The 24,487-nt window shown below is 36.1% G+C and overlaps 1 protein-coding gene across 4 annotated transcripts in view; it reads left to right on the top strand.

Annotated features, from left to right (window-relative positions):
* The window catches only part of LOC107551539 (eukaryotic translation initiation factor 4B-like), a 26,568-nt gene extending 3,058 nt beyond the window's left edge, over window positions 1-23,510 (top strand). The window contains exons 2-15 of one of the 4 annotated variants that reach the window (XM_016233170.1): window positions 1,908-2,048; window positions 7,642-7,847; window positions 9,692-9,808; window positions 10,050-10,104; window positions 10,224-10,367; window positions 10,729-10,848; window positions 12,138-12,302; window positions 13,339-13,579; window positions 14,365-14,453; window positions 14,616-14,859; window positions 16,163-16,200; window positions 16,555-16,687; window positions 20,117-20,189; window positions 22,555-23,510. In XM_016233170.1, coding sequence (XP_016088656.1) covers window positions 1,908-2,048; window positions 7,642-7,847; window positions 9,692-9,808; window positions 10,050-10,104; window positions 10,224-10,367; window positions 10,729-10,848; window positions 12,138-12,302; window positions 13,339-13,579; window positions 14,365-14,453; window positions 14,616-14,859; window positions 16,163-16,200; window positions 16,555-16,687; window positions 20,117-20,189; window positions 22,555-22,632 — 1,844 coding nt within the window. In that variant the 3' untranslated portion in view covers window positions 22,633-23,510. Of the gene's footprint in view, window positions 1-1,907; window positions 2,049-7,641; window positions 7,848-9,691; window positions 9,809-10,049; window positions 10,105-10,223; window positions 10,368-10,728; window positions 10,849-12,137; window positions 12,306-13,338; window positions 13,580-14,364; window positions 14,454-14,615; window positions 14,860-16,162; window positions 16,201-16,554; window positions 16,688-20,116; window positions 20,190-22,554 lie in introns of all 4 variants that reach the window. The other 3 variants (XM_016233169.1, XM_016233171.1, XM_016233172.1) reach the window with 3 other exon arrangements.
* The last annotated feature ends 977 nt before the right edge of the window (window positions 23,511-24,487 follow it).

Genomic DNA, 24,487 nt, shown 5'->3' with positions numbered 1-24,487 from the left:
CAACTCAATTAGAGATCTTCTCAGTCTGCACTGTCCCGGGACAAACGCTCAGTGCAACTCAATTAGAGATCTTCTCAGTCTGCACTGTCCCGGGACAAACAGTTGTTTTACTGTTTCGGGATGAACGCTGTGTTGATTTATTAGAAATGACAAAATAGTCCTAATGCCAACTTTAACTTAACCCCCCCCCTTTAATTGTTGTTGTTTTTTTTTACTTTATTGATATTATTTGCTTATTTATTTATCTTACTTTTGTTATTATTTACTTATTAATATATTTTTACTTTTTATTATTAGTAGAAGTATTTTTTCAATTTTTTTCAGATCTTTACTTTATATTATTATCATTTGTTTATTACTATTATTATTAGTAGTAGTGTATTTTCTCTTTTTAATGAATTAATAATAATTATTATTTTTTAAACCACTCATTTCCTATTTTTGTTTGCCATTGTTACCATGATTTTGTATGGTAAACAGTTGAGCAGATATTTTAGAAGTTCTTTTTTCATTATGTCGTTTCATGACCTCAAGCACAAGGCTTGAATTGTCAAATGAAACTCTTAACTAGGGTGACCATCCGTCCTCTTTTTCCCGGACATGTCCTATTTTTGGACCTTAAAAAATGCGAAAGTCTCAAAACCAAAGAGATATTCTTTATCAAATTTAAGACTCAGCCACGCCCCCCTAAAACGGTTCGTTCTAACACTCCCCCACATATCTTCTGTTTGATTTCAGAATTGCACAGATAATGTATAAACCGTGTATACATGTATAAAAGCTGTCTTAACCGTAGCTTGTGTACACATACCAGCTTCATCACTGTGTCTGTCACGTGACTCTGTTCCCCATTCGGGCTTGAACTGATGGTAAAACTGACATTATTTACTGTCTTTACATTTATTTTGAAAGATAAATTACAAATTCCGAAGCGTGCTTGCGGTGTTCGGCCAATCACAATGCACTGGGTCAGCTGGCCAATCAGAGCAGACTGCGCTTGTCGGAAGGAGGGACTTTGTAGAAAACGAAGCGTTTGAGAGAGGCGGGGCATAGAGGACCTACAATAATGTACAGTAAATCATACAGAACAAATGTATTCATATGTGAATCTAAGGTGCTTTTTTGAAGCCCTATCTGGTGCTGAAAAATGGTAGCTCTAATGGAGAAAATTCCCATGCAGCAGTCCTAAGAGAAAATGGCATAAAACCACATTTATACACATCTTGTCAAGCCTTAAACCTCTTCTAGGATTCAGTTGTTTTGACTATATAATATAATATAGTGTAATCATCATTCAGGAGGGTGGCTGACTCTTCCTTCTACTTTCACAGGTCACTGCCAGTCTAAAGCCAGTGTGCCTGAGTCATTGCACATACATTGAGCTTTAGCATAATGTTGTCAGAACTTGGGGGCTTTGTTTTGGTTTTGCAGAAGGGTGTAGTAGCCCTACAGTAAACACGGATTCAGTTGCACAGAGCTGGAATGTCCTTACAGTGCAGTTTGTCACAAAGAGCTCAGAAGTGTGTTGTAACTCACAACAATGCCTCTCTCCACGTGTTAACTGCAGCGGTCCACAACAGATGAGTCAGTCTGACCTGGAAATAGATATTCTTGTTTTCCAAATGCAGCAGTTTGTCTATGCAAATTATGTAGGACCGGTTAGTCTACATTTACTGAATTATAATAAATGCAAAGTAAGTATACTAATTTGCATATTGTTGGATCTTCTGCTTTGTCATCCAGTTGCAGTTTTAAATGCATGCATAAGCCACAGCAGACTTTTACTTTTACAATCCATTTGTTTTCATCGATGATGCCTCATCGTGGTGTTTGAGCTTAATGGTTAAGCACTGGAGACCTTTCATTCTGTTTTCAATGTGTACTTATTGTTTTGTTTTTTTTGACAGGTAAAAAGATTAAGAAAAAGGGTAAGACCCTTACCCTGACTGACTTTTTAGCAGAGGACAGCGGGGGAAATGCTCCGCCGAGTTATGCGCCCACAAAGCCCACAAGCTGGGCCGACGAGACCGATGACCTGGAGGGAGATGGTGAGATTCAGATATGGGATTAAACATCTACCACATTTGAATTGTAGATGCTTTGCTTTCAAAATATGCTTTTACAATCTTTCTCATATTTCGATAACTTCTGTTTGATTTCAGAATTGCACAGATAATGTATAAAGCACATAACAATTTACTTCACACATGTATTCAGAGGCACCAACAGAAGTTTATTCTAATTTTACGTCATCTTAACTGAGCATTAAAGTATGCAAGTATTTTAATAACAACATGAGCTGTCTCTAATAAAGAAGATGGTTAACTGGATTCATATTCAAAATGGTAAGCAAGTGCTGCTTTGTTTACAGGTTGTATATATCAGGGCTCCAGACTGTGGCTAAAACGGACCAAAAATAAAAATTTTCGAGTTAAGTTTTTGCTGAGGTCACCACTGGCAACTATATAAATTTACATGTTATGACTTAAAAATTTGCACTTACTGCCTTTTTTTCCTGATTGTTTTGTGATCACATCTTTTGTTATGTTGACTTAAACTGAGACAATGCGCATCAGAGTTTTAGTGAACAAAAACTTTCAAACAGTCCTCATCTCTGCCGAACACCAGTGCTGATGGCACACCTGCTTAAAGCAGCTCCGGTTGTGGCGGCATGAGAGAGATCGAAAATGACAGAGACGTGCAAAGTACAAGTGCAGAAAAGTAGTGTCTCTTTCGTGCACAACTCGAACAAACTACAACAGCTGTGTAGATATAAAAATATCGTTAACAATCCTAGTTTTTAATCGATACTGTGGCTTCTTGTTATCAAGATCTTTAGACTATATGCTAGGGGTGGGAGAAAAATCGATACAGCATAGTATACACAGACGCCAAGTATCAATCTTTTATTACACTATTTGGTAAAATAATAAAATCAATTCCTTTACAATCCACTAGATGGTGTTGAGTTTTTTTCTGGTGAGGTCAGCTGGGTCACCTTCAGCATGCAGGAAGTTAGTAAAATAAAGATGGCAGCATCACAGAGATATCAGGAAAGCCCTGTCCGCATTTAAAACGGATGTAAGACTATGTTTTATTTATTTAAAATTTAACAGTAATTTACTTTCAAATGCCCCAATTGCTGAAGGGTCTGCACCAGTGTTGGGGGTAACGTATTACAAGTAACTCGAGTTATGTAATCATATTACTTTTTTCAAGTAACTAGTAAAGTAACGCATTACTTTTTAATTTGCAAGAGAATATCTGAGTTACTTTTTCAGATAAGTAACGCAAGTTACTTTTTTTTTCAATGTATTAATTGACAGCTCTCCTGTCCCCATGTTGAGAGAAATCAGAAGATGTTACTGTAGTTCGAAAATAAATATGAATATCCATTAATTCAAATCACTCACAAAAAAAAAACACAGATTCAGTATTCCTCAAAACGAATAAAAATAATGCAACACAGAATATGACGCAAACCTGCAATAATTAAATGTTAAGCAACACAAATATCCTTTATGTATTTAATCCCATTCTATTAACCAATGTCTTTGCTTCTGACCTTCGATGATCCAGTTCAACCGTACTAATAAGCACAAATTACTCTAGACAACATTTGTGTGTCTTTTTTTATTGCTGAAGTGTTGAAATGTCTTCTTCTGCATTCTACTGTACGGACATAAATGTACTTTCCCTTCAGCCTGAGGCTTATTCATTTCACTTTTGGTGTGAAAAGGCTTTTATATTTGCCAAAAATAGAACTTTTTTATTTTAAAAACAAACAAGCAAGCCCTGTCCAGATTTAAAAAGTAACGCAAAAGTAACGTAACGCATTACTTTCCATAAAAAGTAACTAAGTAACGTAATTAGTTACTTTTTTATGGAGTAACGCAATATTGTAATGCATTACTTTTAAAAGTAACTTTCCCCAACACTGGTCTGCACAACGTTTTTTTGGACAAGTTCAAGTTGCATTGTTCAAAATACTTGTGGTAGCACAGCAGTGCATACCTGTTTACATTTAATTAAAGTGGACTAGACTAGACTGTAATACAAATAGTTGAGTTTGCCAGGTGCATACAACATTTACGACAGGTTTTCATGAAAGTGTTGGTCAGTTTGTCTGCTTGACAATCCCATTTTGCCCTGCAACAATAAAATTGAAGTGAGATAAACAAACTGAGAAATGTTTATTTTTAATTAAAACAGATGTTGCCAAAGTTTTCGCTTGGGGACATAATTTGAAGTTGGAAAAATTTAATAAATTGCAATATATCGCAGAATATCGCAATATATTTAAAGGGGTCATATGATGCGATTTCAAATTTTCCTTTCTCTTTGGAGTGTTACAAGCTGATTGTGCAGATAAGATCCCTGCAGTTGCAAAGACTAAAGTCTCAAAACCAAAGAGCTATTCTTTATCAAAGTTAAGACTCTGCCACGCCCCCCTTAAACGGCTCGTTCTAACACGCCCCCACATATCTACCTCACTATGTGGAAATATTAACATAATGCCACCCAAATGTTCACGCAAAGAAAGAAGGCGTGGTTTCAGTAACCGCTGTTAGTGTTGAAGCAGCATGTCAGGGAGACGCTTTGTGTTTCTAGGCGAAAGCAAAAGCACTTTATTTGGCCTTCCGAAAGTAGATGCATTTAGGAATCTTTAAGATTACTTACATTTTATGGACGACCGTTTCATGAACCTAGGAGAGGAGGTAATTCTGACTTTGCTATGACAATCTGGCGCTTCTGAATCAGCTACTGTTTTGTTATTAGTTTAAGTATTTGCTATTGACTGTTCAAATGCGGAGTTTTGCGCATCGTGTATGTGTGTGTGTGCGAGAGAGAGAGAGAGAGAGAGAGACAGCCACTCCCTCAGCTGATCCAGAACTTCAGTCCTGATGCTTCACTAACATCTACTGCTGCTCTGAATCAAAACATCAGAATCAGTCAGATTACTGCACAAATCAAACAAAACTACATCACTCACTGGCAAACCCAAACACAACCGCAGAGTAAAGTGCAATGCTATTTGGCCCTAAAGAGAAGAGTACAGTATGGCAGAGTATCTGTACACAGTGTTAGATAAGAAACTGAGAGGCACGTTGACCAGATACAGACTCAGCAGAACACAAGCTGATGATAGAGACGGGCAGACACAGAAAAACATGGCTGCCACCGGAGCAGAGACTGTGTTCACACTGTGATCTGAATCAGATTGAAACAGAACTGCACTTCCTAACAGAATGCCACAAATACACAGATATACGAACAGTGTTCTACGATAAAATACAGCAGATCCATCAGACATTTAAAACTCTTTCAAAGCAGGAGAAACTGCTGTATCTGTTAGGAGAACAGAAGAACTGCTGTGTGTTTGCTGCTCAAAATGTGTCTGCCTGTCACCATAGAAGAGAAAACACTCAACCTGCCCTGATGGTAAAACTAATGACATTATTTACTGTCTTTACATTTATTTTGAAAGCTGAAGCTCGCGATTATGGTAAGGGGCGTTACATTTCCGACGAGTGCTTGCGGTGTTCGGCCAATCACAATGCACTGGGTCAGCTGGCCAATCAGAGCAGACTGTGCTTGTCGGAAGGAGGGACTTTGCGAGAGGCAGGGCATAGAGGACCTACAATAATGTACAGTATTTGAAAAATAATGTGTTTTTTGAACATTAAAGCATGTCAACATATTCTGTTACACCAAATACACAAAATAACGATCTTTAAAAAGCATCATATGACCCCTTTAAAATCGCAATAATATTGTATCGTGACACAAGTATCGTGATAATATCGTCTCGTATCGTGATTCCCACCCTTACTACAGTATATGCTGTGTTCTATTAATGCGTGAACTTCATATTATTTGTGGTGCACTTGCTGTCCAGTAATCACAATAAGCTTTGTGCTTTGTTACCTTTTAATAAACAAAGTAAGCTATCAGCTTTAAAATTCTGCCAAATTCATAACGAAATTTAAACAATACCGTTTTGGCGCTCCTCAATGCGGCACGTGATCCCGTCATATCTTTCTCCTTAGTTCAAAATGAACATGAATGAACATCAAAAGTTATTTTATAAGATAGCCTACAGTACAACTTACTGAAATGTATCATGTAAAAGCTCATTCAGTGTTTCTAAACTATTGAAAGCATGTAAGGCTTGTAAGCAATGCCACAAAATAAATTTACCTCAGAATAGCCATTCGGCTCCATAAGCTCATCAGTCAGCTAGAAAAAAGAACTATAAAAAGGAACATTTTGCAAAATGTATGCGCTATATTGCATATTCATAATTTCACTTAACCTGTTGTCTATGTGATAAGAGAATGCAAGGTGCTAAAGATCAAATTCACCACCTCCTATATAATTGCATGTTACTAATGAAGAAAAACAGACTGGATGTGTGCATGATGTGACCATTTATTGGATGCATTGAGGAAGAGCCCAAACTACACTCAATGGCGAAGTAATGCTGACATAGTTATGGTCGGTGATATTGGCACATATTCTGTGTAATAAACAATTCCTTGTGACTGTATAGATCTCAAGTTGGAAAGATGTTTAGTTCCCACTTTAAGTGAACCTTAGTTCCAAGGACATCTACTAGATGGATTAAAATGCTGATAACGACAAGAAAAGATGAAACATAAACACATGACAGTATGACTGAAATGTTAAAGTGTTTTTCTTTTTTTTTGTCTGTATATGCAGTCCTGGTTTTGGTTCCCTTTTTTGAATGATAAATAAAGACTACTGATACCTGCTGATATAGATAGTTTCACCACTCTTTGATTTTGGTTTGGTGTTTCACAAACTTTAGGGAAATGCACATGATTAAAAAAAGGAATAAAAAATAGATATATATCTGTCATTGGGGTGAAATCGGGGGAAACGTTTTCATTTTCAGTTAAGTGTAAAAGTCCTAGTTATTTAAGACAAACTTTAACTTTTGTTGATTTCTCTTTTTGTATAGGCTAAATTAAGTATTGACGCTTATTATGAAAAAGTCGTAGGTAAAATAAGGAAGGAACAGTTTATTTCTTCTGTGAACAACTAAATGAAATGTTTTGCACAATGTTCATGCTGCACTTTTCCATTCAATAAAAGCGTCAAGTGACTACTGGCTGTGAAGGTCAAATAAAGCTCCGTAAAAAGATCAAAAGAAAAATGACCTTATGACTTATTCCAATTGTTAGTAATGGTATTTATTTTAATATTTGATCAGATTCCCCTCCACTGTAGCTTTCAAATGTCATTTCCATTTCTGCTCATTCAATACAAGAAGCAGCAGTGTTTTCCATGGCAAACCTGGCACTATGCCTCATAATATTTCAAATTTTGTAGGATTATTTGAATGAATTCCAGTCTGTTCCTCAGACAAAGCTATCGGATGGGTTCAGAAGACTTGGCATATAATGCATGTGTCATTTGGATTATTATTATTATGGTGCTTTTTTTGGAACTTGACATCCGTGGTCAGTGTTACCTTATTTGTACGTGAAAGAGCAGGGTTTTTTTCACCGAAGAAAGAAAGTCATCTGGTTTTAGATTGACATGAGGGAAAATGATAAGAGAGTTTACATTTTGGGATGAACTGTCCCTAATCAAGCGATACACTTTTTTTTATAGTTACTACATCCTGGCACACAGAAGAGGAGGTGTATCGTGCGCCGCCCATCGATCGGTCCATTCTGCCGACGGCTCCACGTGCCGCCCGTGAGCCCAACATCGACCGCTCCCGTCTGCCCCGCAGCCCCCCTTACACTGCCTTTCTGGGCAACCTCCCCTACGACGTCACTGAGGACTCCATCAAAAACTTCTTCCGTGGACTCAATGTGAGTTTCTCCTCTTCCCGTGAGCCTACAGAAGGAATTCTCACATGCATTGTACTACGTTAACATGGATTCTGCCAAACAGCATCTGTTGGGGTTTTCAGACTTGTGCTGTTTTTGCATGTCTCACAACATCTTGTGGTAAATAGTGCATGAAGAGAATAATTTTTCAAGATGTTTTTAGAGCACAGCTGAGTTTCATCGTGTTTCTAGATTAGTTATAAGAGGGAAAAAACCCTGAAACTTCATTTTTAGTTCTTAATTTTGGTGGTGATGTGTTTCACATGCCATTACAAGTTCAGCAGTACAAAATACAAATGAAAATAGGTTAATTTAGGGTAATCTTTTCATATGAAAACACTCTAGTGTTCATTTTTAAACAACTTTATTTTTTGACTGTTTTACCACATTAGTAAAGTGTCAGTTCTAGTATAATGGTTAAAGATTTTAATATTTTTTTATTCGATATTGTATTGTGTATCATTATTTTTGTTACTTACACTACCATTGAAAATATTTTTTGTAAGAAATTAATACTTTAATATTTAATATTAATATATTCAGCTGGGATGCATTAAAGGAACACTCCATTATTTTTGAAAATAGGCTCATTTTCTAACTCCCCTAGAGTTAAACAGTTGAGTTTTACCGTTTTCGAATCCATTCAGCCGATCTCCGGGTCTGGCGGTAGCACTTTTAGCTGTAGCTTAGCATAGATCATTGAATCGGATTAGACCGTTAGCATCTCACTCAAAAATGACCAAAGAGTTTCTATATTTTTCCTATTTAAAACTTGACTCTTCTGTAGTTACATCGTGTACTAAGACCGACGGAAAAGGAAAAGTTGCGATTTTCTCTCATTCCGGCGTAATAATCAGGGAAACATGGGTGCAGCAGGCGCAATGATATTACGCAGCACCTGAAAATTGTCCCCAGCACGCTCCCTGTGCAAGCAGTATGCTAAGCTGCAGCTAAAAGTGCTACCACCAGACCCAGAGATCGGCTGAATGGATTCGAAAACGGTAAAACTCAACTGTTTAACACTAAGGGAGTTGGAAAATGAGCTATTATGAAAATTAGCTATTTTCAAAAATAGTGGCGTTTTCCTGTAAAAACATTAATGGCATTCATAATGGCATAGAGTAGTGACTGCTAAAAATTCAGCTTTGCTATCACATGAATAAATTACATTTTAAGAAATATTCAAATAAAAATAGTTGGCAACACTTTATTTTAAGATGTCCTTGTTGCACATTTTATATATACTTACTGTTATAACGACAATAAATTATGCATAATTACATGCAAGTAACCCTAAGCTAAACCCTAATCCTAACCATATGGTAAGTACATTAGTTACGTTAATTAATATTGCTCCGTACTTAAATGTATAATTACACTGTAGCAAGGACACCTTAAAATAAAGTGTAACCAAATAGTTATTTAAAATTGTAATAATATTGCACAATATTACTGTTTTACTATCTATCTATCTATCTATCTATCTATCTATCTATCCAATGTTCTGCCGATCAATTAAGGAAAATGCAGACTGTTTAAATCAGCATAAACCCTAAAAACCAGATTCCTCTGCAAAGTTGTAATGCAGGGGCCTTGAGACACAACTTTAATTTGATTAATTTACCATTTTAAATTAGTTTTAACTTTCCACTCCATTTAAAAAATTGCAAGGTATACCGCAAGATGCTGGAAAAACAGACAGACACAATGCCATATTAAATAACACTGCCAACGGAACAGGAAGAACTGTAGCGCCGTTTTCTAGCCCATAGCGTAAAGCATGAAAAATATGAACAACTGTAATTATATCTCTTTTATTCATACAGATCAGTGCAGTTCGCCTCCCAAGGGAGCCCAGTAACCCAGAACGGCTGAAAGGCTTCGGCTACGCAGAGTTTGATGACGTGGATTCTCTGTTGCGTGCACTCAGTCTCAATGAAGAGGTGAGATCCCATCAGTAGTATTGGTGTTAAAATTCATGTTAAAATTCACCTTGTTGTTGTCTGTATGTCTGTCAGTAACAGATACAGACCTGTGTGCTTCTGAATTATAGAACTCACTGTTGGTGTTGTTGGTAGTTTTATTTTTGCCACATGGTGGCGCTAATTATCTGTTACACTTGTCCAAGATGAAGACACCAGCTCTCAGCGCTGTAATTAACCCTTCTTCTTCCTCTCTTTCTAGAACCTTGGAAACCGTAGGATCCGTGTAGACATCGCTGACCAGTCCAATGAGAAAGGTGTGGTTCTGAGAAACCAATCTGTTCATATGTAGCATAATGCAGTTGTAAATCTGTATCATTGGAGCAAAAAATATATATTTCCATATTCACAATCATTTAAAATTTTTCCTGTTTAGAGAGAGACGAGCGCTCTGTATCCGGGTGGGATCGCAACCGTAGTGAGCGAGACATGGGCCCAGACAAGACTGATTCTGACTGGCGTGCAAGGCCTAAATCTGACTCTGATGACGGTCCACGCAAGGACGACGCCTTTGGAGAGCGTAAGCAATTATTTCATTTGACAAATATTTGTTGGAAAAAGAGTATAGGAGGAAACTACTTTGAAACTGTAGTTTGACAAACAAAACAAAAAAACTTCTTGTCTTGTTAAAGTAGTAAGCCACATGACAAGCTACTAAACATATCTATTGTGAGATTATTATATTGTATTTGACATACAATATAATATGTCAATTAATTGGTTATTAGTTAATTAGTTAGTTAATTAGTTATTGGTCAGCACTGAAGCGGGAGTAAAATAAAATACGTTAGTATTTTAGAAATAAAATATTTTATATTCCAGATGTTGCAACAGAAAATTGTGTGATTTAAGGTTTTTTTTTTTTACCATCCACTTCTTAGGATCCCGAGATCGTTATGAATCAGACCGTTACCGTGATGGCCAGAGGTGGGACAATGATGGAGGAAGAGACAGATACCGGGAACGTTATGATGACAGAGACCGCAGAGACTATGACAGAGGTATATAACGCCTTCATACATTATGATTCTGCATAAATCTGACAAATAACTTTGACTTGCAGGAATATGCCAGCAGTAGTGTTTGGGATTTTTTAGTGTCAGTTCCAAATTCATCCAGCAATCTTGAGAATGGATAATGAATGTTTTATTTTTTAGATATACACTTTTGTTCATCTCATGTTCACATAGACTTCATTTATTTAATCAAATATGCAGCAAAACACTGATATTGTGAAAAATTATTACAATTTAAAATAACTGGATTCTATTTGGATATATTTTAAAATGTGATTTATTCCTGTGATGCAAAGCTGAATTTTCAGCATCATTACTCCAGTCTTCAGTGTCACATGATCCTTCAGAAATAATTTTAATATGCCTATTTGCTGCTTAAGAAACATTTTTATCATCATTTTTGTAAACAGTTGTGCTGACTAATATTTTTGTGGAAACTGTAATACACTGAATTTTCAGATTTCTTTGATGAATAGAAAGAAAACTAAATCCTACTGACCTCAAATTAATGAATAATTTATTTGAATAAGTGCTAAGTAAATATTTTGTAAAATTAGCATGTATTTATTTATAACTTATTTTTCACCATAATTTGCAAATAAATTCTTTAAAAATCCTACAATGTGATTTTCTGGATTTTTTTTTCTCATTTTGTCTCTCATAGTTGAGGTATACCTATGATGAAAATTACAGGCCTCTCTCATCTTTTTAAGTGGGAGAACTTGCACAATTGGTGGCTGACTAAATACTTTTTTTCCCCACTGTATATATAAATAATTTATTTAATTGTTTTGTTATTTGCCATCACTTTATTATTAATATTAATAAAAGTACATTATTATTCCCCTTGGTTCAAAAAGATGCTCTTGGAATAACGGAGCGTTGACTTGGATTAATTCATTTAATCAGACATGTGGACTTGTTTTTATGAAAACTCTGAAATGATCTTAGAAGAACGGAACAACTGTGTAAAATTACAATAATTAAATTCAGCTCTAATCCATTTACAACAGAAAAGGGCCTTGCTCCTTAGAAACGGAATTGCATTGATAATTTAAAACAAAAACAGCCATTAGTTTGTTTACATTCGTGAAACTTGTGTTTGTTTGTTTGCTGGTTTTTATTGTATTTGTTATACTTGTATTTTTTATTAATTTTTTTTGCCATGAAAATAGCCTTTGATGCTGACATGGCATTAAATAAATATATATACTATACTATACTGTTTACATTCGTGATCTTTCTTAACATAGTGTTACCTAACCTTATTTCAGGTTATGATTCTCGCAGTGGGGGTCGTCGACCATTTGGAAGTGGCTTTCGGCGTGACTATGATGACCGACGGGACGACGGACGGGGCAGCGGGGAGCGCTATGGAGACCGCTATGGTGACCGTGAAGAGAGATGCGAGAGACGGGATGAGAGGCTCGAGGACAGAGGTGGTACGGTCCATTAAATTTATCTGGGTCACTCCAGGAACTAGGCTTGCCGCGATAGACGGTGCTGACGGTGATACCGTTGTTAAGCCGCAACACCGGTTACGTCACTTGCCCACCGCGGCACAGACCCCCACTGTCGTTTTTATTTTTTTTTAGTAATAAAAATAATTTAGTTCAGTAAAAGAACAGACACTACAATTAAAAACTGAACGCGGCTGCTCAATGTAGCGTGCCGAACGACAGTCGCATCACAGATCAGATTTCATTTATCCAGTGAGGAAAGTGAGTCGAGCTGACTGACAAGAAGAGTGAGGTGAGACGGACAAGACGATCGCGGATTATTTAGTTTCGAAACGAGATGCAAAGCGCCTGTTTGGCAGTATTTTGGATTTTGAAAAGCCTGTTGAATTTTGCCGTTTATCTAAGGTGATTTTGGAAGTTTCTTATTTAATTGGTTCCACATTGTTTGCTGATTTTTACTTTATTTAAACTTTGTGTAATTTATTTATTTTATTTGACATCAAGGTGTATGGCGTGCCTCCAAGCTTTCTTACTTGTTTTGCTAATAAACGTTCCATGTTTCTTATTTAGTTGGTTATATATTATACGTTTACTTATTTCCAGTTTTGTATACCTATTTAAACTTTATGTAAGTTATTTGTTATTTTATATTAGGCATAGCCGGCCCTATAGCATGGTGTATTTTTATTCGTTTTGTTAATAAAAGTTCTTATGTTTTATATATAGGCTAAAGTGAGTTTGACGTTGTATTTTGTTGTTGCATATGCCGAATTGCCGCTAATTCGAAAGTGAATGTAAAATGTGCATGATGCTTTTACAAGCTATTTAAAAGCGAAGGAAAGCGAGGAAAAGAGGGAACACCCCCGCCCCCACGGTGATACCGGTATTATTGGTGTTGTCACACGTCAATTAACCGGTGGGAAAATTTCCTCACCGTCACAACCCTACCAGGAACCAAACCTAAGGAAGTCTTGAATCAGATCATCTAAACAGACTGGACTGTGTCTGTGTTTAGGTCCAACTCAGAGGCCTAAACTGAACCTGAAGCCCCGCAGTGTTCCCAAAGAGGAAGAACAGAGCAGTGGCCCTTCAGCGTCATCCGGACGAGCTGCTTCCATCTTCGGAGGAGCCAAACCGGTGGACACGGCAGCTAAAGAGAGAGAGGTGGAGGAGAGGCTAAAGAAAGAGCAGGAGAGACTGCAGAGGCAGCTGGAGGAGGACAAGAGCAGAGGACCTGAACGCAAACCCAGAGAGAGGTACAGTACATTTTTACTAAATGTTGAATTTTTTTGTTAAAGGGATAGTTCACCCAAAAATTAAAATTCTGTCATCATTTACTCACCCTCATGTTGTTCAAAACCTGTATGAGTTCCTTTCTTTTTAACATAAAAGTTAAAAAATATATATAATGAAAGTCATTAGAGACTGAAACTTTTCCTACCAGCATTATTCAAAAAAAAAATATTCTGTGGTCCACAGAAGAAGGAAAATCATACAGGTTTGGAATGACATGAGGCTGAATAAATGATGATATAATTTTCAATTCTGGCTTTATGCACCCAATAATTAAATGAACTTATTCTTTATATATATATATATATATATATATATATATATGTATATGTATATAAAGAAACTATTTTTAAATACTTTTTTAAATGTATCACATTTGTTTATAGCTAGAAGGTGAACTATTCATTAACTTTGTTAAACTTGAACCACACTTCTATAAATATTAACAAATTTAACTATAAATGAATATAAATTGCAATAATGACCTGTAACTCAATTTACTCTTCTCATAAATATTGATTATTGGGATGTTAATTATATTCAAATTAATTGAGAATACATAATTTGCTTGCATATTAATATGGTTTTGTGAATGGATGATTCACAATTCCACCACCCACTAAAAAAAATTGGCATGTGATATTAACAATTTGAATTTTACTAATTACGATATTTAGTGGCATATTACTTTCACATGCTTTCCCTTTTTCTAAACGGTATTTTCACTCTCATTTCCTAAAACGCTCAGGCATCCCAGTTGGCGCAGTGAGGACCAAGCAACCGAGCGCTCACGAACAGGAAGTGAGTCATCACAAACAGGAAACACCTCGAGCAGGGGTAAGTGATCACTGACCAGTTATGCACAGGTCTGATTTTTAGGTACTGTTTTATAGGTGCTGATCATAAGACACGTAAATAATCTGTCATCACACTGTCGCTATATGCAATGATTTATTAAAAAGAAATCCTCAGATTCCAATCCTTCTCCTCTCTCAACAGCGCCGAGGCGTCGGGAGAGTGAGCGCTCAGTAGAAAACGAGGTTTTCAGCAGCCGTGACGAGGATCCATCCTCACATGGAAACCAGACTGCTACTTCCAAGCAGGAGGGGCTACCGCTGAAAGTTGTCCCGGCGCCGCCACCTAAGGAGAACCCTTGGGCGAAGAGGAGCGCCATGAGTGCAGGATCCAGCGAGAGTGATAGTAAACCTGTCGTCTCTCCCAGCAGTAGCACTCCACCCAAAAGGTTTCTATCTGGATTGATATGTTATATATTGATAGCTATTATTCAAAAACTGTTAGAATTATTTCAGTATAATATGTACTATATTATCTAAAATACCAAAACATTACTGCTCTTGAGGAATGGGCCAAAATACCAGCAACTGTGTGTGAAAACCTTGTGAAGACTTACAGAAAATGTTTGACCTCTGTCATTGCCAACAAAGTGTATATAACAAAGTATTGAGATGAAATTTTGTTATTGACCAAATACTTATTTTCCACCATAATTTGCAAATAAATTCTTTAAAAATCCTACAATGTGATTTTCTGGATTTTTTTTTCTCATTTTGTCTCTCATAGTTGAGGTATACCTATGATGAAAATTACAGGCCTCTCTCATCTTTTTAAGTGGGAGAACTTGCACAATTGGTGGCTGACTAAATACTTTTTTTCCCCACTGTATATATATATATATATGATTATGATATAATATAATTAGTACATATATACTCTACGTAAAACTTTTGGGGTCTGAAAGTTTTTTTTTTATGTGTTTGACTTGGTGTTAAAAAACTCAGTAAGAGAAAACAGTTTCGCTTTTTGGTACAGTGTCCTTAATACAGTGTAATTAAGTACTTTAAGTAATATTTTGTAATATTAGTTAACTACATGTACTTACTATATGATTAGGTTTAGGATGCGGGTTTGGTTTAGGGTTAGTTGCATTATGCATCATTTATTGTTATTACTATAGTAGGTACATGTAACATTGTAACAAGGACACCGTAAAATAAAATGTTACCATAAAAGCATTAACATTGTGAAATGTTATTACAATTAAAAATAAATGTTTCCTATTTAATTATACTGTAAAATGTAATTTATTCCTGTGATGCAAAACATTTTCAGCACCATTATTCCAGTCTTCAGTGTCACATGATCCTTCAGAAATCATTCTAATATGCTGATTTGCTCAAGAAATATTTCTTAATATTATCAATAATGAAAACAGTTGTGCTGCTTAATATTTGTGTTGAAACAGTGATACGTTTCTTTTAGGATTCTCTGAACAAGTTTGATGAACAGCAGTTTTGTTGTTTGTTTTTCCTAACAATTATAATTGTTTTAACTGTCACTTTTGATTCATTTAATACATCTTTGATGAATAAAAGTACCAATTTTTTTTTAAAGACCCCAAAAAAGACTTTCTGACCCCAAACTTTTGAAAGTTTGTGTGATATATATATATATATATATAGATAGAGAGAGAGAGAGAGAGTTAGAATTATTCTGACTTTAGTATTTTTATGTATTTTATTTTTCAGTGCAGCAAGCTCAGCTGATGCTCCTCAAAGAAATAAAGGTAAGCTTATAGGTGTTCAAATCCAGTGAGACATGAAAAACAATAATGGTGGAAGGTATAAAAGAAGTCAGTGCATATACTCTTATTATTTTATTTTTTTTCACACACAAGTCACAACTGGAACCCCCTTAAAATGGCATAGTGGATTGACAACAGGGGAGTATTGTCTTTTGCAGTTGTCTGGCAAGAGAAGATGTCCAGTAGCCTCTCTTCCTAAAAACAGCCTCTTCCAAATGTTTAGTTAAGAAGCAGTAAACGGCTCAAAGATTTAACAGAAGCACACAGCCTAATGCAGCTCCTTTATTAGTAGAGTTGTCCTAGTGTCCTCTGCTGAACAGTGGGCTCTCCTTACAGATGAAAACAAAGCAGATGGGGTGCGCCGGGACCGGGGCCCCTCTCGGGGACGTGGTGGGGCCTCGGGCTCTGGGGCATGCGGGGGGCGTGGAGAAGCAGCCAGCCGAGACCGAAGGAAGGAGACAGGAGACAGGTTAGCTGTTTTCTGGCACCCCTACTGCTCAGGAGTGTAGAGATCCTTCTTCCTTCTGGAAGGATATATTTAGATACTCTTTAGGTTCTTATTAGATTTTGTAGTATTATTGAATTATAATGGTGGTGGTTGGACAAATGTGTTTCTTGTCTAGTTTGGCCTGTAGAACACTGTGTCCATTCGCATCTTTCCAGTCTCAAAATATATATATATATATATATTTTTTTTTTCAATCAGTTGAATTATAATTCAGTGACTCACTCATGAAATCAATTACTTGTGATTAGAAAAAGTCACTTGAGAAATCCACCAGCACACAGATTGACAATCTGCCTGGATCAAGACAAGTGGAGTGATACAAACAGTGAAAAGTCAGTTTGACCAATTATATTTAATGACTGAAACTAATTGTTGTGTAAAACAACAGTTTAAAGGGGTCATATGATGCAATTTCAATTTTTCCATTCTCTTTGAAGTGTTACAAGCTCTTAGTGCATAAAGAAGATCTGTAAAGTTGCAAAGACTAAAGTCTCAAATCCAAAGAGATATTCTTTATAAAAGTTAAGAGTCAACCACACCTACCTAAAACGGCTCGTTCTAACACGCCCCCACATAACTACGTCACGATGTGGGAAGATTTGCATAACGCCGTCCAAATGTTCACGCAAAGAAAGAAGGCGTTACTTTTCTTCTCGCTGTAGTATTGTTGTTGCCACCGCCGCCTTGTTGTGAAGGCGCTGTGTGTTTCGTTGTGAAAGCGAAATTACGATATAAGTTGCAAAGACTAAAGTCTCAAATCCAAAGAGATATTCTTTATAAAAGTTAAGAGTCAACCACACCTACCTAAAACGGCTCGTTCTAACACGCCCCCACATAACTACGTCACGATGTGGGAAGATTTGCATAACGCCGTCCAAATGTTCACGCAAAGAAAGAAGGCGTTACTTTTCTTCTCGCTGTAGTATTGTTGTTGCCACCGCCGCCTTGTTGTGAAGGCGCTGTGTGTTTCGGTGTGAAAGCGAAATTACGATATCTGCTTCGTCATGCCTAGAGCTGATCCGTGCTGGTCGCTGAGGAAATACATCAACTTCATCCTGTTGCCAGATCGGCTTTCACCGTGGACAAAGCGGAGTCCAGCCCGGAGTCGACACATGTGGTTGCCGCAAGCCCACCGGCCACTACTTCGTCGAATCCGCTGGCCGCGCCGTTCTCAAGCCTGCCGCCTCTGCTCACTCTAGGCCACCGCCGCTCACTCTAGCTCGCCGTGTGAAACTACTTTGTTTGGTCTTCCAAAAGAGGACACGACTAGAAATCAGTGGTTAAGTTGTATTTACAACACTGTTCCAGAACTGTTCAACCCAAATATTCAGATGTGTGCAGCACATTTTATGGAGGACTGTTTCCTGATCCTGGGAGAGTAGACTACAATGCTGGCTGCTCTGACTCTCAGACTGTAAGTACGTTTTCGTTTAAATGATTTACCACTGATGATTCAAACGCGAGTTTTGAGCATTGTAGAGTAGCGCTTGTAGTTTGTTGTTTCTCTGATCACAAATGCAGACATGGTTTTATGTTTACGCTGCGCGATGCAACACAACGTGAAAAAAAGACATACAGCATGTGGAAAATAATGTTTTTTTTTTACCTTAAACTGCATAAACACATTTCATTACACCAAATACACAAAATAATGTTCTTTTTAGCAACATCATATGACCCCTTTAACATGGTTCAGCTCAACAGTAATAGCAAATATCTCTGGGCAAGATGCATTTGGCCTTAGGAACAAGAGAAAAAGTGTATGGCTCCGGAGCAAGGACTTCATCTCATTTCAACATCAAATAGGAGTTTTTACAAACTGGATTTTACAATATCAATTTAGGGCTGTGCGATTTAATCAAACTTTATTTTAGATTTCAATTTTGGCTTTGTTCCAACAACTATTAAAACAGGATAAAAACTATTATTGTGCCACGTTCGATTTTGCAATGATGCTCTGGATTTGTCTCCAAAGCTCATTTCTTTCCTTTACAAGATAGGATAGCAAAGTATACACTACCAGTCAAAAGTTTTTGAACAGTAATTTTTAATGTTTTTTAAAGAATTCTCTTCTGCTCACCAAGCCTACATTTATTTGATCCAAAATGCATCAAAAGCAGTAATATTGTGAAATATTTTTTACTATTTAAAATAACTGCTTTTTATTTAAATATATTTTAAAATGTAATTTATTCCTGTGATCAAATCTACATTTTCAGCATCATTACTCCAGTCTTCAGTGTCACATGATCCTTCAGAAATCATTCTAATATGCTGATTTGCTGCTCAATAATTTTTTTTTATATTATCAATATTTTAAACATTTAAGTACATTTTGTTAGGATTCTTTGATTAATAGAAGATACAAATATCAGCATTTATCTGAAATTAAAAAATGGTACACTATACCATTCAAAAGCTTGGAGAAATTATATAAATGAATACTTTTATTTAGCAAGGATGCTTTAAATTGATCAAAAGTGATGATAAAGACATTTATAATGTTACAAAAGATTTCTATTTCAGATAAATGCTGTTCTTCTGAACTTTTTATTCATCAAAGAAACCTAAAATAATTTTGCTCGGCTGTTTTCAATATAATAATAATAATAATAATAATAAATGATTTTGGAGCATCAAATCAGCATATTTGAAGGATTTCTGAAGGATCATGTGACTGGAGTAATGATGCTAAAAATGTAGCTTTGAAATCACAGGAATAAATGACATGTTAAAATATATTAAAATAGAAAACAGTTATTTTAAATAGTAAAAATATTTCAAAATGTTACTGTTTTTGCTGTACTTTGGATCAAATAAATGCAGGCTTGGTGAGCAGAAGAGAATATTCCAAAAAAAACATTAAAATGGTATTGACTGGTAGTGTATATTGACCAAAATAGTTGCTGTTTTCAATATAATAATAATAATAATAATAATAAATGATTTTGGAGCATCAAATCAGCATATTTGAAGGATTTCTGAAGGATCATGTGACTGGAGTAATGATGCTAAAAATGTAGCTTTGAAATCACAGGAATAAATGACATGTTAAAATATATTAAAATAGAAAACAGTTATTTTAAATAGTAAAAATATTTCAAAATGTTACTGTTTTTGCTGTACTTTGGATCAAATAAATGCAGGCTTGGTGAGCAGAAGAGAATATTCCAAAAAAACATTAAAATGGTATTGACTGGTAGTGTAAATTGACCAAAATAGTTATAGTGCTTACGATTTTGCCATAATCAAGCAGTCCTATATTGATTGCAATATTGCCAATATGATGTTTTCCCCTTGGGGTCTTCGTCCCTGCTCCTGAGTGTTTTTCTGAATGAGTGTAGACGTTCTTGTGAGACTCTGTCTCACTGTGTTGTGCGTTACTTGTAGAAAGGACGCGAGAAGAGAGCGAGATCTCAGACCAGCACCAGAGCCAAAGAAATGTGAGGAGCCTCCCAGCCCTGTGAGTGACAGAGCTAACATTCTCTCTGGGTGTGATCCCATGATCCCCGCTCCCTCTACTTTTACTTCTGGCTTTCTTTGCTCTCCAATCCTTTAATTAAAGTTTTCTCTAGTGCCTTTTTTAGGTGCTTCATTCGATGTAATGGAAATTACAATGTTGGTCACGGACTGTAATTGTGGGCCTCTTTTGAAAGATATATGACTTGAAAAGTGTAAATATTTATTTGAGCCTAGACACATAATTTTGATCCTAGCATTGAATTATGGCTGTAGTATAGAACGGAAAAGAGAATACTGACGCAAACCTCTCCAGTACATGCTTGTATGTGAAAACATTACATTTGACACCCTCTTCCAAGCTGTTTGTGCAATGGCACATCAATCAGCCTCATCTTATAAAGATGATTCAATTATAGATGCAAATCATTTTCCGTGCTTAATTAGAATTTTCTGAATGTGTGTGGCATCTGTAAATGAATGAAGTCCTCAGTATCAGTTATACAGGAATTTCCTGTGGTCCGTTGCATCATTTGCAGCAGTTTCTGAAAAAGAAAAAAATGTAATAGAGATCCACTCAGGTCTGTTTGCACACTGGAGTCCATCTGGATTTTCACCGTGTCAGAACTTTTCAAACAAACACATAGAGTTGGAACTCCATTTGGAAGGGAAATGAACCAAATGAATGGACCAGATGGAGCAGACCTTAAAATACACCAGGTGTTAAAGGGCTAGTATTTCAGCCCAGTTAACTGGTGAACAGTGTCTTCTTGAGGACATTTAGACTGTCTAACCTCCTGGTAGTCTTGGATTTATAGACATGGACATGGAATAACAAGTTAGAGGTTAAAATTTGTAGAAAAGAGGCGCTGTTTACCCCTGGTATTAAGTCGACACAAGTAGGGCGACAACATTTCCATTTACATCTGCAAACAGGACTATAGATATTCAGCGATATATAGAGCAGACCTAATATTTTATTTATCTTACACTTCAGTATCTAATATGTGATCCTGGAGCACAAAACCATTCTTAAGTCGCTGGGTGTAGCAATAGCCAAAAAAAACATTGTATGGGTCAAAATTATAGATTTTTATTTTATGCCAAAGGTCATTAGGATATTAAGTAAAGATCACGTTCCATGAAGATATTTTGTAAATTTCCTACTGTAAATATATTAAAACTTAACTTAATTTTTGATTAGTAATATGCATTGCTAAGAACTTCATTTGGACACATTTAAAGGCAATTTTTTCGATATTTAGATTTTTTTTTTTTGCACCCTCAGATTCCAGATTTTCAAATAGTTGTATCTCAGCCAAATATTGTCCTATCCTAACAAACCATACATCAATGGAAAGCTTATTCAGCTTTCAGATGATGTATAAATCTCAATTTTGATTTATTTTTTCTTTGAGGCAACACATGACAAAAAAACTGCATAACCTCATTATAATTGTGCTATTTACCTATAACTCAACATAATGTAAGAGACATTCATGTTATTAGCGTTAGATTTTTGCCTGTTTACTTATCTTATTTGTAATGTTTTGTTTTTTTTTATCAGAAGTTTCGCAAAAAATAGTTGACTTCCACTTCTAAAAAAAATTAGGTGATTAGTGGCACCTGGTTGGGAAGTTGCTAACTGTTAGCTAACAAGCGTCCCCCCCCCCCATCATATGTTGCCTTAGACTTTTATGTATAAAAATATGTATTATATATTGTATTTATATTTTTTTGGACCCACTTTTAAGTGTTTTTAATTACTGTAACTACTGTGTAACTGCATTTAAATCAATTATTTGATACAACACACTTACTTATTTACATGTTTTTACATTATACTGATATTAAAAAATACCTGCAACTACATCTGTATTTAATTTCTGTTGTTGCATCTATAATTACACTGTTGACCCTACACCTTAAACCTACCCATACCACCAAATCTGTCCCTAACCTTACCCCGTACCCACCTCAATAGCAGCAGAAGTGATTTGCATTACAACATGAACACAATAAGTACATTGTACCAAACAATTCATTATTATTGATGTAAGTGCATAGTAGTTAATGGAATTGCTCTGAAAGGCACTAAAACTAAAAATTAATTTTGTAGAAAAGAAAAATTCCATATGGCTTTTGTGTCCTTGGTAAATGTTCAGAGGGTTTAAATGCTGATTACTTCCAGTTACACTGGTTGCACCAATTATAGGCAAAAACCATCACTAACATAAGTTTGATTCCTAAAAGCGAATTTTCTCACATCCGCTAACCAAAGTAAGAGCTGAGAACCGTGAAGCTCATTTGAACCTCAAATACCAGCACTGTTTTGGTTACGTCTCACTATCCCCTTTTTGTTTTAACAGAAATTCAGCTCAGCCAGTAAATACGCGGCCTTGCTGATGGACGGGGAGCAGGGAGACGAAGAGGAGGGCGGAGATTAGGAGGTGGATGGACTGCACGGACGACAGTCTAAATCGAATTACAAATTAAACCTACTGCTTTTGTTTCATGCAGCACTGAAGGACCCAGATGAGCCCTTTGAGAGCAAAAACCCATTTTTAGAGCAACCCCTTCCTCTTCAAGATTGAACCGAAAACCTAGTGAGAAAACACAGGACTCGTTTTAAAGTAAAAAAAGAGTATGGAAGGATGAATGTTTATGACTAATACATTTTTTGGGAGGGGGTTACAATACACATAAAAGGGATCCTTCTCTAGCATGCATCATAAGTTGAGTGCATTTCTCATTAGCTTGCACGATGAGTGAGAATAAAAACACCCCTGAAAGTGTAGAATCAGGGGAAAAGTGCCACAAGATTAATGTTTTCCCTGAACTTTAGAGCTTCCTGAGCTTTCTGAAAGAACGTTTACGGCAGTTGCTTTACCGAGATCTCTGGTCAAGTAAAGGGGTCCGTGACCTGCATTGTTCACCCATTGGTTATAAATCTCACAACCTTGGTTTTATGTCTTAAACTGGCATTGGCCAACAGGTCTGATGATTTGTATTCAGGGATAAAAGCCGCTGAATAACGGCCAGCAACGGATCAGAACCTGTTAGTTTCAGTTTGATATTTCTCTGCGCTGCTTTAGGCAGGAGTCTCCCATTTTCTCACTTATCCTTTTGAGGACTTTTTTAAGCCACTCCTTTGGACTGATGTGCAATAGGAATTGATGTATTCCTCTGAATCTCAATATTTCTACAAAAGAGACTGCTGCAGCTTTGGGTTGAGCCTATATCTTAAAGGTAGTGACATGAATTGCTTAATGATTTAAACTGTGTACCATCTAAAAAACAATAAAAGACTACACTGAGACAGTTATGATTTGGAGGACATTGTGAATTAAATTGCATCTCAGAATATTTTAATAACTGTGTGTGTGTGTGTGTCTGTATATATATATATATATATATATACATATATATACAGACACACACACACACATATATACTGTATATATATATATAAATATATATATATATATATATATATTTTTTTTACAGCCAATTATAGATATATATGGCTGATATTAAGAATATATAGTATCTTGTCCAAATTAAAAATAAAATGGATATTTGCTAAATATTATATTTAACACTGTTAATTATGCATGTTTTTAAATATTAACTTAGTGTGCAAAGAAGTCTCTTATGCTCACCAAGAGTACATTTATTTGATCAAAAATGCAGTAAAAACAGAAATTTTGTGAAATATTTTTACAATTTAAAGTAACTGTTTTCTATTTGAATGTATTTTAAAATGCAATTTATTCCTGTGATGGTAAAGCTGAATTTTCAGCATCATTACCCCTGGCTTCAGTGTCATATAATCCTTTAGAAATCATTATAATATGCTGATTTGCTGCTCAGAAAATGTTTATTATTAGTAGTATCACTAGGGTCCAAAAATTTAGCTGTGGGTTAAATATTTGTGACAAATATTGGTGGCATTATTAAATGTTAAATCCTTTATTTGAAGAATATTCCTTGTGTATCACCCAGACTTCAATGTTAAGTGTATTTCTACTCATTTGGCACTTAGGGAGTATTCATTTTGGACCCTAATGCGAGCTCTCCCCCGAAGCTCTATGTCTCCTGGACAGTTGGTATACTTTGAGGTCAAAGGTCAGCACTCATTCAGTCTGACTTTGGCCTGCCACTGTTCAAAGGATCCAGACCCTTGATACTGCAAGGCATGACGTCTGCAACAAAACCAGCACGTAGTGTTTGTGTGTATATCCTGGATACAAGCTTGGAGGGCTGGAGTTTCTGACAATTCTCATTTCCCATGAAAATTCC

The sequence above is a fragment of the Sinocyclocheilus grahami genome, unplaced genomic scaffold (genome assembly GCF_001515645.1).
Source record: "Sinocyclocheilus grahami isolate Dianchi unplaced genomic scaffold, SAMN03320097.WGS_v1.1 scaffold426.1, whole genome shotgun sequence".
Classification (NCBI taxonomy): domain Eukaryota; kingdom Metazoa; phylum Chordata; class Actinopteri; order Cypriniformes; family Cyprinidae; genus Sinocyclocheilus; species Sinocyclocheilus grahami.
Note: the sequence above shows the minus strand (reverse complement) of the source record. Positions and strands in the feature narration are given on the sequence as shown.